The sequence below is a fragment of the Pelecanus crispus genome, chromosome 3 (genome assembly GCF_030463565.1).
Source record: "Pelecanus crispus isolate bPelCri1 chromosome 3, bPelCri1.pri, whole genome shotgun sequence".
Lineage (NCBI taxonomy): Eukaryota > Metazoa > Chordata > Aves > Pelecaniformes > Pelecanidae > Pelecanus > Pelecanus crispus.
The window spans coordinates 50671402-50686674 of record NC_134645.1 but is presented as its reverse complement, the minus strand read 5'-3'; the positions used below and the strand labels follow the sequence as shown (position 1 = coordinate 50686674).

Genomic DNA, 15273 nt, shown 5'->3' with positions numbered 1-15273 from the left:
GCAGCTTTTCTGGATCCTGTAGCTGGAAAGGACTCAGCAATGACACAGGATTAATATGGTTTATATTGACTTGTACATGAAAACGCATCATGCTTCCTGTACTATTTAATTTCACATTCCATTGGCTTTGCACTGCCTCCATAGTGTCACGTTTCAGTAAACTACAAACTCTTCGCATAATTGGGACATATAACAGCTACACAGTTGCTGCAATAGAAGCTGGCTGTTTCTTCCAGCGCAACGTCGGGCACCTGTGGACACCAGGGGAGGTGCAGATCTCCTGGGTTTCCTCTCTCCCGAGCGTCCATGCAATTGGTTTGTATGAAAGAGGAACAGGCCAGGTACCTGGTGGTGGAGGCTTTCCGGTGCCAGCCTCTAGCTGGGGAGCATGTCCTCAGGGACCTGTGAGCATGTGTTCAGGGGCAGGGGCAGCAGGCTCACTGCTCCCACGTGCAGCGAGAAGGCTCCCAGCTGCTTCGCTGGTCAGCCCAAGCAGCCATGTCTGGCAGCGGGGGTCACAGAGCAGGAGCAAAGTTTTGGGGCTACAGGAGACCGAGAAACACACCTAAGGACACAGGTTCATGAGGTGACAGCCAGCTGCAGGAGCCCCACCCTCACACGCGAGACTTGACACATCTGGGTTGTTTATTCTGCTACATGAAGTAGTTTGAGACTGTAAGCTATGTGTTGCTGTAAAAAAAAAAATCTTTGAGAAAACTGAGGTTGTAAACTAAAGCAGTTTCTCTCTAGCTCTGTTCTTTATATGCCTCTGTCAAAAATAGTTCTGTCCTGCCTCTGCTGAGAGTGCTTCTTTCACCATGTAGCAGGGTAATGGTAGAAGGATTTTTGACTGTTTCACCACTGTCCACAGAGTTCAGAAGCACAGCACCAGGTCATCTTCTTCCTTATTTGCTACTAGGCAAAAAAATGCTCTAAGAAACAGAAAGATGGAGCAACAAACCTCTCCAGCACTTTAGACCTGTTGTGTGTTGGGAAAGTCTTTTTCGTAACTGAAATGGCCAGAAACACTACATACATCTTTTTTTTTCCAAAAGGGTAAAAAATGTTAAAGCTGAAAATTATAATTTCTAAATCCTTAGGCTCACATTTTGAAGAACATTGGTTGAAATGTCTTACATTTGGAAAGGTAGTAATCCAAATTTCTTCTGAACCTGTAGGACCTCATGGCATCCATGGCAGTACATACACACAGAGAGGAACAGAATTTGAAATGGCCAGGACAGGTCCTGAGTTTGTGCTCACATTAAAATGATCACAGGATTTAATATCTTCTTTTTTTTATCTAAGTAAAACCACTACCATGGCCTGACTCTGAGTCACAGTCATCTTTGCTCCCTCCCAAAACGTGTCAAAGGATTTCCTAGCACTGAAAGTTGCTAAGTGAAACACTCAACACACAGAAAGTGTCAGTATTAAAGTATCCCTTGATCCTTGGATTTACCCTCTCACATCATCTCCTTTTCCCTTCCATTTCTTCTCACTCCTGCCCCACCTTTTGCCATAGCTGTTTTTAAAAATACTTGTCCCTTCCTGTGCTATTCAGTGCTACCTGGCCTTTTTATCTCTTCCCACCTTCTAGCTCTGACTGTAAACCTCACAGTGTTTTTTATTTCTCTGCATTCAAGACAACTTGTATTTTCCTAATCCAAGCTGCCAGGACTCCAGCTAGGAGACCACTTCCCTGTTGAGTAGCCTACCAGCCAGAAATGCATGAAAAGTCCTGCTCTGCCCCTACAGTGCCAGCCTGGACAATACTTGGCTGGACTGCAGGCTTACACGCTTTGGTCCTGCTTTATAGCCTCAGATGAACCAGAGGAACTGCTCTGCATGGGCAGACTCTAAAGATGTTAGCTGACAAACTTGATGTTTGAACAGATAAACGCATTTCTCAGACACAACTCTGCCAAGTTTAAATTGCTTTTCCTGGGAACAGCCAGACACACATCTCTACACTTTAGTAACCTTAGCCCAGGCCAAGTTTGAAAACATGAATGCTTTAATGATTCTTTTTTTTAAAAAGGCTCTAAAGAGAAACAACCAAACACAAAGAACAAAATAGCATAATGTAAATACATCTTTTTCCCCCTCCTTCATTGTTCACAGGAGCATCAGAAGTTTTATAGACACATATGCATTGTCCTGCCCCAGATGTGTGACAGGAGTCACTGGAAGGTTTGCTTAGGACAACAGTGTTCAGAGGTTTTTTGATGCACCTCTCTAACTGGAGGCCACGCTAATGTGACTAGACTGCTTTGAATAGCCTGGCTACCTTATTCAGAGCTCTCTTTAGCCCATACCAACTGATGACATGAAGGCCTACCTCAAGGGGATTTGGCTTTCTAGGAAAGACACCCAGCCCATCTTTACCAGTATGTCAAAGTGCTGCTGGTCATCACTCTGCCCCAGGATCTGCTCCAGCATAGTCCTGCCTGGGAACTGATCTGCTCCTTAACATCTCTGATAGGCAAACCCTCTTTCTCTAGTAGACAACACACCTCTTTGCAGACAACCTTGATACAGTGACATTTTCCAAAGACATTTCTGGGAGGCAGTCTCCCAGCATGGAAAGTGTTGGATTAAGTTGCTGAACTCTGGCACAGTTACACCCAAAATGGTATCTTACATATGGCAAAAGTTGACTGTGGGTGTTGCTACTCTATTACACGTTTAGAAAGAGTAATTAGGAAGGAGGAGGTCAAAAACAACTTCCTTCAAATGCGACCTTTTTTCATTGTTATTGCAGGTCACATTTTGATGCACCTTTCTAGGAATGGTGAAACTTTCTCCCCATCCTTAGGTATTAATACGGTAGCGATTGATGTTTCCAAAGTTCACAGCTAGACAGAATTTAGCTGGGTCTTAAAATGAATTTGGATCTATAGAAAAATACATACATTTTTCTTCTTATCAGTTGACTTTTCCCATCTTCCTGCACTGACTATTTTAATCCAGTTTTAGTATTAATTTTTTTTAATGAAATAATTTCATTGCTATTGTTGCACCTATGAGATGTTCCAGAAATAATTACAATGTCAGCTGAGCGGTCAGCAAAGATTAACACAGCTCTTATGTTCAAATGGGTGTAGGTGTACATTAATTTAATTATTTGACCAAATTCATTAAGGATCACCCTACTGACCAATTCACCTGCCACATTTAAATCAACATCTAGAAGGAGAGAAAGACACTTCAAGGTGTGTAAGTTAAGAATAGTTTCTTGATTTACAGTTTGAAAGTATTTATTTATCATAATTCTTCTTGACCAAAATGACTTTAATTTTGAAGGAGATATCAAGAATATAACTTACACCAAGGGAAACAGGTGCAGTGTCTGGGATGGAGGTTATTTCACAAATTTTTATTCTTAACTGAGCTCCCCAAAACTTAGAAATTACCTAATTGTATAAGCTTTTGAGTACACAAAGGAGCTTGTGAAAATTTGTCCTTTTGTCAAACTATATTTATTGGCTCAATAAAAAAGTGCTACCTCCCCCCATAGTGGCTGCCTCTCTTACGGTAAGAAATCAAAAAAATAGACTTGTAGACCTTGAAAGAGCAAAGTCTGTAACAAATTTCCCACTGCGCATATGGAATGACATATACACTTTTACACTTACACTTAACATTTTTCCCTTGCTTTTTATTTCCTACTTAAAAGAGCAGCCCCAATAAGGGGATACCATAGACATCCCATGATTAAAACAAGTAATTTCCTTGGCCTTAGGAGGCACATTAGGAGCAGTGGGTATGATGGGGAATGGAGAGCATGATCATGGCACACAATAATGCCTATCTGGGAAGAAAATCTGAAGTATAAATACAAAACTATAAAGGCTTGTAAAGCTGCCTGCTAATGACAAAATAGCACAAATGAATTGGCATCAGATAGAAATATACTGTTAAGAGGCATGTTGTCATGAAAAGAAGTGAAGAAAGATAAAAGTCTTAAGTTACCTCTGCAGAAATTCTTCCACTCCAAGAGATAAAAGGAAAAATTATGTGGGTACACTTCGGGCTGGGCAGAAACTATAGGTTTCTGTAATGTTAGCCTGCTTTCCAATGGGAAAGAAATGTATAGATAGGATTATTTGTGCTAATAGTTAGGAAGGCAATCAGCTAGTATTCTACTATGAGAGCACAATTAGGAAGGTATTTAATAATGCTAGAGGAGACTGCAAAGAAGCAAACTCCATACCAGCACTGGGTGTGTGAACATTTTACACTTCTGTGGCAAAGCATGCAAAGAGATGTTTTGTTAACTATTCGTACATTAATTTGAGGAACCTGGGTAAAAATAGCAATGAATCTAGTATTTTCACTGAAGAGAAGAAATTAGGTATTAGTATTACTGAAACTCACTGGGATGAATTGCAGAAAGTTAAACTCATTGATTGGGGAGCAAGGAATGCATGAGCAAGGCAAAGAGAATGGCCAGCCTCTGTTAGGGATATCACTACCAGCTCTAGAGGGCTATTGCTACCAGATCCAGAGTTACTGGTAAGTCCAAACAGCAGGAGAGAGGATGCAAATGTGTTACTGTGCAGCTGGTGAAGGCCAAAAGGAATCTGGTTAGGGTCTATTGCAAAGCATCAAGGTGAAGCAAAACAGAGAACAGGATTTGTTACTTGTCAAATACCTCCATGTTGTGTATTGGGAGATTAATGATAGAGGTTTCATGAGGCCAATAATGAAAACACCTTTAGTTATTGACACTTAATGATGGTGATTTTCTAAGACAAAAGGATAAAATAAGTATTTCTATGGGGAAAAAAAAATAATCTCTGGATTGAATCTGGTGGTTACTATACAGTCTGATTATATTCACTATTAGCACGGAGAGTACCACTTAGAAATATATAGATATACTTCAGACTTAATCTAATCTCTCTGTTTATCCACTTTGTGTTTAAAAAAACAGAACTAAAACTCCTTATGAACCAATACAAAATACTTTAAAAATTACAAGCAAATTAATTTGTAAATAACTTACTCGTTTGGGACCTGCATCCACCTGCATTTCTCTGGAGGCCTGAGCTGTTTTTCCTACTGATTGCAAGTAGGTACACCCATATGAGAAGACGACCAGCTTGTCCACGTAAATGCTTTCCCGCTTGACCAACCAGGCAGTACAGGTGGGCTCAAAAAGGGACTACATGAGCCACATTCTGCAGAGCTGGAGAGAGGGACAACCTTTTTCTTTCTTCTCCCAAATTAGTTTTGGAGAGAGAGGAACTGGCCAAAACAAGTGTAAAAAACTTATGCAGGAATATTGTTTTCAAATGCTCCTGGTTTCCCATTCTTTTGCCATGAAAGCCTGCTTTCCCTGAACTTTTTAGAAAGATGTCAATTTGTAGAAAATCAAGTACAGACACACCAAATGGGTCACCTGCAACCAGGGATCCAGCTGTGTCTGAAAGAGCAGCCTACTTAATGTCTGTCAGACAGAAATGAAACAGCAATTTCTTTTTAATATATACTAACAGAGTAAAAGATTGTGGTTTTGATTGGAAACAAAGTTGCAAAAGAGGAAAATAATAACTAAATGTAACTCTAAGTGGTATTTGAAACTGAAATGCCTCTTTAAACTGCTGGTGTCTCAGCTACTATGGGCAGCAGAGCGATGGGCAAATGCAGCACCCTGTCTTTTACACCAGTATCTTCAGGATTAACTTTGTAGGTCAGTGAGACAAGGCCTTCCCCCCGATAGTGTGCATGGTGGCATCTCCTTTTGCTCCCTCGCCACTCTGTCTTTCTCACTTCTGAGAGAAATGCAGCATTAAGGTTTATATGCATTTGATTGTGATGGCTTCCTCTCGTCTTGTTTCCCACCTTTGGTTTTTGAAGCTGGCCTGCAAAATGGAAATGCAGCAAACTCCTTCACGTGGGTACGAATGACACCACAAGTTGGAACCTGGGCAAAATCAAGGAAGACTACAAAGCCCTGGGCGCGCAAACAAAAAGTGTTGGTTCCCAAGTTCTCTTTTCTTCCATTTTACCAGTTAGAGGAAAGGGTGCAGCCAGAAATAGACGTATAATGCAAATGAACTTCTGGCTTTGTGGCTGGTGCTGTCGAGAGGGTTTTGGCTTTTATGACAACAGGACATTCTTCAATGACTACAGCCTGTTAGGGAGCCATGGGATCCACCTGTCTAGAAAAGGCAAGGGAATCTTTGGCAGCAGGCTTGCCAACTTGGTGAGGCGGGCTTTAAACTGAAGGACTCGGACGGCAGGGTCCAAAGTGGCAATGCTGACACCATTGCAGCCAACTGGGGAATAAGCCAGGCCAACCAGAGCAGCAACAAATGTTCCTTAGCTGCCTCCCTATGAGATGATAAGAACCAGAAGACCAACCACCTCAAGGTATGTATACCAATTCACGCAGCCTGGGGAACAAACAGGAGGAACTGGAGCTCTACGCCCAGGCAGAAAGTTATGATATCATAGGAATAACTGAAACATGCTGGGACAACTCACATGACTGGAGGATTGTGACGGATGGCTATAGGCTGTTTCATAAAGACAGGCAGGGAAGAAGAGGAGGAGGAGTTGTGCTCTGTGTTAAGAACCTTGAATGTATAGAAACCAAATAAGGCCCTATCAAATGCCTCTGGGTCACGATCAGAAGGGTCGTCTCCAAGGCGGATCTTACAGTAGGCATCTGCTATCGACCTCCAAACCAAGATGATAAGGCCAATGAAGCAATATTTGCATCACTTTGGGTCAACAGAACCTGCTTCTCATGGGTGAGTTCAACTACCCAGACATTTGTTGGAAGAACAATGCAGCAGCTCACATGTCATCCATCAAGTTCCTGGAATGCATAGAGGACTGCTTCATCATACAAATGTTAGATGTGCCAACCAGGAATGAGGCACCGCTGGACTTGCTACTCACAAACCAAGAAAACCTGCTTTGTAATATCTCAGTTAGCAGTAGCCTTGGCTGCAGTCATCACAATATTGTGGAGTTTGGGATCCTGCTGAGCACGCTGAAGGTTAGTACTAAGACAAAGATTTTAGATTTTACAAGAGCAAACTTCAGCTTGCTCACAGGTCATTTGGGAGGGATTCCATGGGAAGCTTCCATGGAGGGTAAGGGAGCTAGTGCGTGCTGGGAGTTTTTCAAGAATGCTCTCCCAGAAGCACAAAACCAGTTCATCCCCTTTAAAGGCAAGGGAAGTAGGCGGAGCAAGAGATCCCCTTGGCTTAACTGTGAGCTTCTGAGTCTGCTCAAAACCAAAAGAGAAGCATAGCAGAGATGGAAAAGCAGATGAATATCCATTAAGAACTACAAGGGCATTGCCAGGGTATGCAGAGATGCAGTTAGAATAGCAAAAGCTCAGCTCAAATTGAAATTGGCCAGAGATGTCAAAAACTACAAGAAAAGATTCTTCAGGTACGTAAATGACAGGCAGAAACAGAAGGAAAATAATGGCCTGCTGTTAAACAGAAGAGCTGAATTAGTCACCAACAATGCTGAAAAGGCAGAGGTTCTCAACACTTTCTTCACCTCTGTCTTTATGAGCACTGTTGGGCCCCAGGCCTTGGGAACACAAATCCAGGTTGATACAAACACAGACCCACTGTCAGTGAAGGAAGAGTTGGTACGTGAACTATTACAGGAGCTTGACCTGTACAAATTGATGGGCTCTGACAACACCCACCTGACGGTGATAAGAGAGCTGGCTGATGTCGTTGTGGGGCCACTCTCCATAATCTTTGAGAAGTTGTGGAGATCAGGGGACATCCCAGAAGACTGGAATAAGGCTAATGTCACCGCCATCTACAAGAAGGACTTAAAGGAAGATCCAGGAAATTACAGGCCCATCAGTTTTACTTCAGTCCCTGTGAAAGTTATGGAACGAATCCTCTTGGGGGCTATCACAAGTCAAATGAAGTCAAAATTCACCGAAGGCAAATCGTGTTTGACAAACCTGATTGCCTTCTACGCTCAGTTGATGTGGGGCGAGCGGTGGACATTGTATACCTGGATTTCTCCAGGGCTTCCAATACAGTTTCCCACAGCCTCCTCCTAGAGAAACTGACGCATTTTGGTCTAGACAACTGGTCTGTGGGTGGGTGGGGAACTGGCTGGCAGGCTGCACCCAGAGGGTGGTGGTAAATAGCTCCTTTTCAAACTGGCAACCTGTCACAAGTGGGGTCCCCCAGAGATCGATATTAGGACCAACACTGTTTAATATCTTCATAAGTGATCTGGATGATGGGATTAAGTGTACCCTGATGAAGTTTGTCAATGATACCAAACTGAATGGGGAACTGGACACTTCAGAAGGGAGAGCCACCCTGCAGGAAGTCCTGGATAGGCTGGAGGAGTGGGCTAACAAGAACCTTATGAAGTTCGACAAGGACAAGCGTAAGGTCTTGCACCTCGGAATACATAATCTAGGAGTGCATCACAGGCTGGGACCTATCTGGCTGGGGCGCAGCTCTGTGGGAAGGGACCTGGGGGTCCTGGTGGACAAGAAGGTCAATATGAGTAAACAGTGTGCTGCTGTGGCAAAGAAAGCCAACAGGATGCTGGGTTGCATCAACAAGGGCATCACCAGCAGAGATAAAGAAGTCATTATCCCACGCTACTCAGTGCTTGTCAGGCCACACCTGGAACACTGTGTTCAGTTTTGGTCCCTGATGTGCAAAAAAGATGTGGAGATGCTGGAGAGGGTCCACAGAAGGGTCACAAAGATGATCAAAGGACTTGGAAGCCTGCCATAAGAGGAAACGCTGAGAGAACTGGGTTTGTTCAACCTTGAGAAAAGAAGGCTTAGGGGAGACCTTATCACCATGTTCCAGTATTTAAAGGATGGCTACAAAGAAGACGGAGACTCCCTTTTTCCAAGGAGTCACATGGAAAAGACGAGGGGTAATGGGTACAAGTTACTCCTGGGGAGATACCAACTGGACACAAAAGGAAAATTTTTCACAATGAGAACAATCAGCCACTGGAATAATGTCCGCAGGGAAGTGGTGGATTCCCCAACATTGGACACTTCTAAGATTCAGCTGGACAGGGCACTGGGGTGTCTTGTCTAGACTGTGCTTTTGCCAACAAAGGTTGGACCAGATGATCCTTGAGGTCACTTCCAACCTGGTGTTCTGTGGTTCTATGATTCAAACAGGCTTCTCCTCGCCACCTGAGGTCTTCAGCTGGCATTCTCACTGTATTCCTTAACCAGCACAGCCCCTCTAGCAGGAAAGGCTGTATGACAAACTACATTTCAAAGCAAAATACTTTGTAAGTCATTTATCACAAGAAGTATTCCTGTACATACATCTTATGCCACTCATCATTTTCAGCTCATGGCCAGCTTTTGACAGAGATTGCATATACAGATGGCAGACTTGGCATTCAGTGCTTTTCTCACTTTCTTCCTCCTTTTCTCTGCCTTCCCACCTCACCAGTTTTGGAGGCCCTACCATTAAAGGCCCTATGTCATGAAAGTGAAGAAGCTCTGAGCTTACCTAAACCAGATGTGATAAATTCAGATTTTTATAGGATATTTGCCTTAGCACCATAGAGCATTTGGATTTGATTAAATTCACGCCATGCTGCGGTAATAAAGTGCACATTGAGAGATGAAGAGCTGGCTAACTAAGGATAGCAGACAAAGAGGCAGGGGGTGGGATTGGGGATTCCTCCCTTCCCTTTCCTCCCCTCAGCAGCAGCAGCAGCAGCAGTCTGTCTTTAGCCCTTCATGAAAGCCTCAGGGAACACACCATCTTGTGCTTGCCACAAAGAGAGAGGCTGCTGCCTAGTGGTGGAAGAGAAAGACAGAGAGCGTCCTGCTGTCACAGTTCACCACAGGCTGCTGAACTGCTGCTCCTGGACCAAGGCGGGAAGGGGGGAAGGTCTCCTGGCTCCATCCGCCTCCCTCTCGCATCCTCTCGGGCAGCAAATCTTTGTATTAGACTGCGCTAGGGGAGGGTTGGCTGTTTGGCCAGCAGTTGGTACTTAGATGACCATCTCCCTTCTTTTTCTGCAGGGGGCTAGATGGGAGCACACCACCTGCCAGACATGGCTCATGGGGCCCCACCAAGCAAGCAGAGTCCTACAAAGTCCTGTCAACGAGGAGCCATCAGCATTAACCGAGGGAGTTTCCAGAAGAGGATTAGAGTTGTTCTTAAAACACTCCAGCATATTCATCAACGACCTGACAATAAATACAAAATTACCACTGATAAAGCTGGTACATGGCACAAATTCTAGACAAGTGGTGAACATCAATGCAGGTAGAACAGTATTACTGAGCACTAAGCCCATACAGAAAAGTTAGTTTAAAATCAAAGAAATGCAGCCATACAAACACAAACCATTCCTAAGGAGTAATAGATTGTAACCTTGGTTACAATCGTGGTTACATCAGCTACAGGGTGCTCAAAGTAGCCTGGAAACACAGGGCTTCCTAGTGTGACTCCAAACCAAAAAGCACTCTTCCAATCTGTAAGCAGGTGCGTAGCATATGGGAACAGGAAGGTGATGTTCTCTCTAGATATGCTACTACAACCTTGGTATTGTATTCAACATCCAACACTGATGTCTTTATTTTAAAATGGATGTAGGAAAAGAGAGGAAAAAAGCCACAGAAGTTATCTGAGGGCTGAGGGGAAAAAAATGTCTTGCACTGAGGGCCTTCAGCTGTGGTTCAGTGACATGATAAATCTGGTTTAGGATACCTCAGATCAAATAAAAAATGTTGCAGCTACTTGACACCATGTGCAAAAGCAGGACAAATTAATTTTGCTGGTTTAAACCTGTTCCTAAATTTATGAAAAGGTAATTATATCCTGACCAACTTCATGCTGGATGAAGTATCATGTGTCTGCACCACTCTAAGTCTATGTCAGATCAGGTAACGTCTGTTCCCCTGTAGCTGGCATAAATCCACCATAAAAACATAAACCCAGCATAAACACCATATTATGTGCAGTAGCTAATTCATCAGAAATATGATCGTGTGCTCCTATATTATCTGGATCACACTGGTGCAGATAGAGGACCTGACAGCTCTGTAAAAGTAAATTGAGAGACGATCTGATTACTGTATAAGTGATATCATGGTAAGAAAACACTAAAGGATACTAAGAAGTGCTTTAAATTGGCACAGAGCAAGAAATAGCAAGCACCACTGGGAAGAAACTAAGGCTAGTCAAATTCAAGCAAGACATTTTAAACACATTGTTTAAGTGATAGTGAAAGAGTTCAGAAAACTACACTACCAAAGAAAACACTGGATTCTCCACAGAAAATGATGGATCCTCCATCTTCTGGGGTCTTCAGGTCAAGACTTGAAGTTACTCTCAAATATGTGCTTCAGTCAAACACAAGCTACTGGGGTAGCACAGCTGGTCATAACACATAGAAAGGCAGAATAGCTAGCATAGTGGTCCTTTAAAAATCTATGTTTCTCCATTATGGACTATATTGTCCTTCTGAGCGTACCTCTAATCAAAACTTCCCTTCCACATGCATGTTTGGTGTAATAGATGAAACAAAATTAGGAATGATAAAAGCTTCCCTGTGGAGAGAAAGAAGTCACTAAATTATGCAACAACATACAAAGGAACTTTTCTCTGTTTCGTACAAACATAAAGGAATGCTTAAATACAGATGTCAGATGATCAGTAGTAAAAGTAGGAGTAGATTAACAAAATACATTTATAATTAAAAGTGGAACAGCTTTATTCACGTCAAAATTTTAAAGTCAGAAAAACTGCAGTAGGCTACATCCATTAAATAAATGTAATTTTATTATTGATCAACTGTATGTTTTACTCATTATACTTGCAGTCAAGTTGAATCATGAAAGTATTTAAAACTGTTGTTAGATTATTTCTAGTAAAGATAATAAATAGAAGAAATATCAAGATAAAGTCTGGCTGTTATATCAAAGTACTGAACCTCTTTTCAAACACTATATGCCGATGAAATGCCCTTACACACTGTGACCAGTACTCCCTGCTCCTAACCCCTTGTAATACGGTTAGCCTACCCAATGCCATTTTATAAGGCAAACAGCCATAATACGTAAGCGCACTGATCGTGTATCGCACACCCACCCCCCACCCCGCTTCTTTCTACCCCTTTGTCAACATTGTAATAAGACGGTCTGCCCACCAGCTTTGTCGCCAGGATGTGGTGGCACCCATTATGGAACAGGGAAGTGTAACAGCACATGAGATACTGCCTACAAAATCCAGCAGCCGCAAGTGGGCTTAGGCAGGAACTGCTGCTGGATGGCAAACCCTGTGATCCCCCAGTGGTCAGGGATGCCTCCACCATCGTCATCGTCTTCCTCCGAGGACTGAGTAGCTCATGTTCTTTTAAGTAAAGTCTGAGTCTAGATTACAGTTATCATATCACGTGCTGATCATTAAGAATTTGACCTGATCTGCAGAGGGTCCAGGTGACTAAAAAGTCTAGGTAAATAAAAACTGTAGATAATAAGAAACGTATGCAAATTATTAGAAATTCTGTTTAACTGTAAGCTATGCTAATTACTAAAAATTCTGTGTAACAATAAGCTATGCTAACTGCTAGAGATTGTAGATAACAATAAGCTATGCTGATTGTTAGAATTTTTACATAATAATAAAGCTCTAATTATAACCACAACCCTGTGGCCATTGGCCATTCTACCAAGGATCCCTCAAAGAACCTGCCTGTCCGCATAGCATCAGCTGACACCCAGAAAAACTCCTAATTTGCAATTTTTTTTTTTGCTTTTTTACATAGAGCACTAATACTTAATACAACATTTCAAATATTAATTGATTCAGCAGAATCTCAGAATGGCTTGCATGAGAAGGGGCTGCACACTGTAAGAATAACACTGGAGTAATAATATTAGAAACAAAATTGTTTGTTATACAGACTTGGTTAAAATGAGGGCTTTTATTTTTACAAGAGAAAAAGTATACTCCAGCCACAGATGAGAAGACCCCCAAATTACTTGAGAAATAAAATGTATGAAAACACAGTGCTTCTGCCTAAGTCTAGCAGTAATGTTGAACAAGAAGCCACTGACTCAAAAGGTGTATGCATACCAGTAGGGTAACATTTCTTTCAGCTCTCTAGTCGTGCTCGTTGATTTCTGTTTCTGAAACGACCAGAAATTCTTGAGAATAGCAGAATGCATTTAATTAAATTTGGTATAACTACATATAATTAATGCATCTAGCTTTCTGGGAGCCAAATGTGTTATAGGTAGTGTCCTCCAGCTGACTTAGTGCAGCAAAGAAAAAACAATGTTAGTGATAACGAATATATCTCTAACATAGTGTTTTAGCACTTTAAACCATTCTCTGTTTTAAATTTATCTACAACAGCCTAGAGTTTCTATCCCTAAACTGTCTGTAGAGATACTGCAGCTGGATTTTCAACATATTGATTTTGATTGAGTTGCAAATAATAATTTCTGATCAATTATTACATGATTTTTTTCTATTTCTAGGAAGCAAAATAAAAAATAGAAAAAGGAATTGGGGGAAAAAGTGGCCAACTAAGTCAGAAAAAGTTGTGCCTCAGAAGCTAGATAGCTCTTTACTATGTAATGGCATAACGTTGTCACACGCACTTGCCGTTTCTGAAAAGCCATTTTTTCCATGAAGAGAGAACCGAAAGGCAAATTCCTCATGAAAGAACTCCATAGAAAATGGAAGTGGAGCAGACATAAAACACACTCAGCTCAATATGTCAGACGATATATTCTGGCGATATACTCCAGAACCAAGTCCCACTGACTGCAGAACCAGGTGACAATTGTGGAGCTATGTCACTTCAAAGTCATCACCAACAGTGGGTCAAAACTCTACTTTTTCTTTGAGCTCCTGATTAGTAAATACAGAATTAATTAGAGTTACAGCATTCATCGACATCTGATATGACAAAGTTTCTAAAAAAAAAAAGAAAGAAAAAAAGATAAATTGGCACTTTGGTAGTGAAACGGGAATGACGAATTGAGCATAAAGAACCAACTTTAGTGTTGTGGTACAGAAAGCCTGCAATGACTTTGTTTTTTCCTGTGCTAGCTGCACAGCAATGCGGCTCATTCAGTCCTTGCTCTCTCACTGCTGTAGTGGTTTTGCATTCGGGCCATCCTCACGCGTGTTCCCACGGCTTGCTTTGGCGGCCGGCGCTGCTCCCGGCGCTGCGTGTACTGCGCTTCTCCTGCCCGCAACAAGCGCTTCGCATGTTCCTTTACACAATATTTGGATTAGTTTCATCCAAAACTTTGCTCCAGCTTAGCGAAACCTTGTTCTTTTTTTTTTTTTTTTTGAGCTAAAAATTCAAAGCATACATCCTCTCCCCTGCTTCAAGCACCCGAATACCACCTGCTCCTTCCCCCGGCGGCCGGGACGGGGGAGAGACGCCGACCTGACCGGCCCCTACGTTTCGAGCAAAGCCCGGGAGCGCGGATTAGCCGCCCCCGCGCCCTCCCGTTGGCGATCATGAGAAGGACCGCATCTCACACGGAAGGCAGCGACGCTGCAACCAAACCTGCCCCAGCCCTCCCGCCCGCTCGGCCCCGGCTGCGCCCATTCCCGCAGCTTCCCTCGGTTTATTATTTCCCCCGTTTCCCGAGGGGAGGCCGCAGCTCTTCGCCGCCGCCGCCGCCGCTCGCCCCCGGAGCGCCGCGGGCCGGTGGCGGGGCGGCTCCGGGCGGCTCCGGGCGGCGCCGCGGGCGGGCGGGCTGCGGGGGCGGGGGGAGCCGCGGGGCTGCGGGAGCCCTGCCCGGCGGCGGTACCTGTAGAAGTAGTGCCAGCAGAAGAGGCAGCAGAGGAGGCGGCAGCCGAGCGGCTCGAGGCGGGGCGGGCTGCGCAGCGCCAGCAGCAGCGCGGGCACCAAGAAGGAGGGCAGCTCCTGCAGGAACCAGGCGCAGCGCGCCGGCAGCCGGCCCCGCGGCCGGCACAGCCGCTCATCGTGCTTCCCGTAGCGGGACGGCACCCGGAGGTACAGCGAGAGCTGCAGCAGCGCCAGGGCGCCCAGCAGCGAGCTGAGGGCCAGCACCAGGCTGGGGAAGCACTGCATGCTCGGGGGCGGGCGGGGGCGCCGGGCAGCGCGGGGCACGAAGGCAAACAGCCCTCGGCCAGCGCCAGCCCCGGCCTTATTAGAGCCGCGGCAGTCACCCCGCCCCGCCGCGCTGCCTCCCATCGCCCGGGCTCGTCAGAGGGCGCAGCCCCTCTTGCCGGCGCGGGCGAGGCGCCCCAGCCCGCCCCGAGGGGCGCTGCCCCCCGC

General features: G+C 44.2%; 1 protein-coding gene across 1 annotated transcript in view; it reads right to left on the bottom strand.

Moving 5' to 3' along the window:
- SRD5A2 (steroid 5 alpha-reductase 2) overlaps positions 1-15066 on the bottom strand; it is a 29963-nt gene extending 14897 nt beyond the window's left edge. The window contains exon 1 of the mRNA XM_075708217.1: positions 14783-15066. Within this exon, the coding sequence (XP_075564332.1) occupies positions 14783-15066 (284 nt within the window). The remainder of the gene's footprint in view (positions 1-14782) is intronic.
- Between the last annotated feature and the right edge of the window lie 207 nt (positions 15067-15273).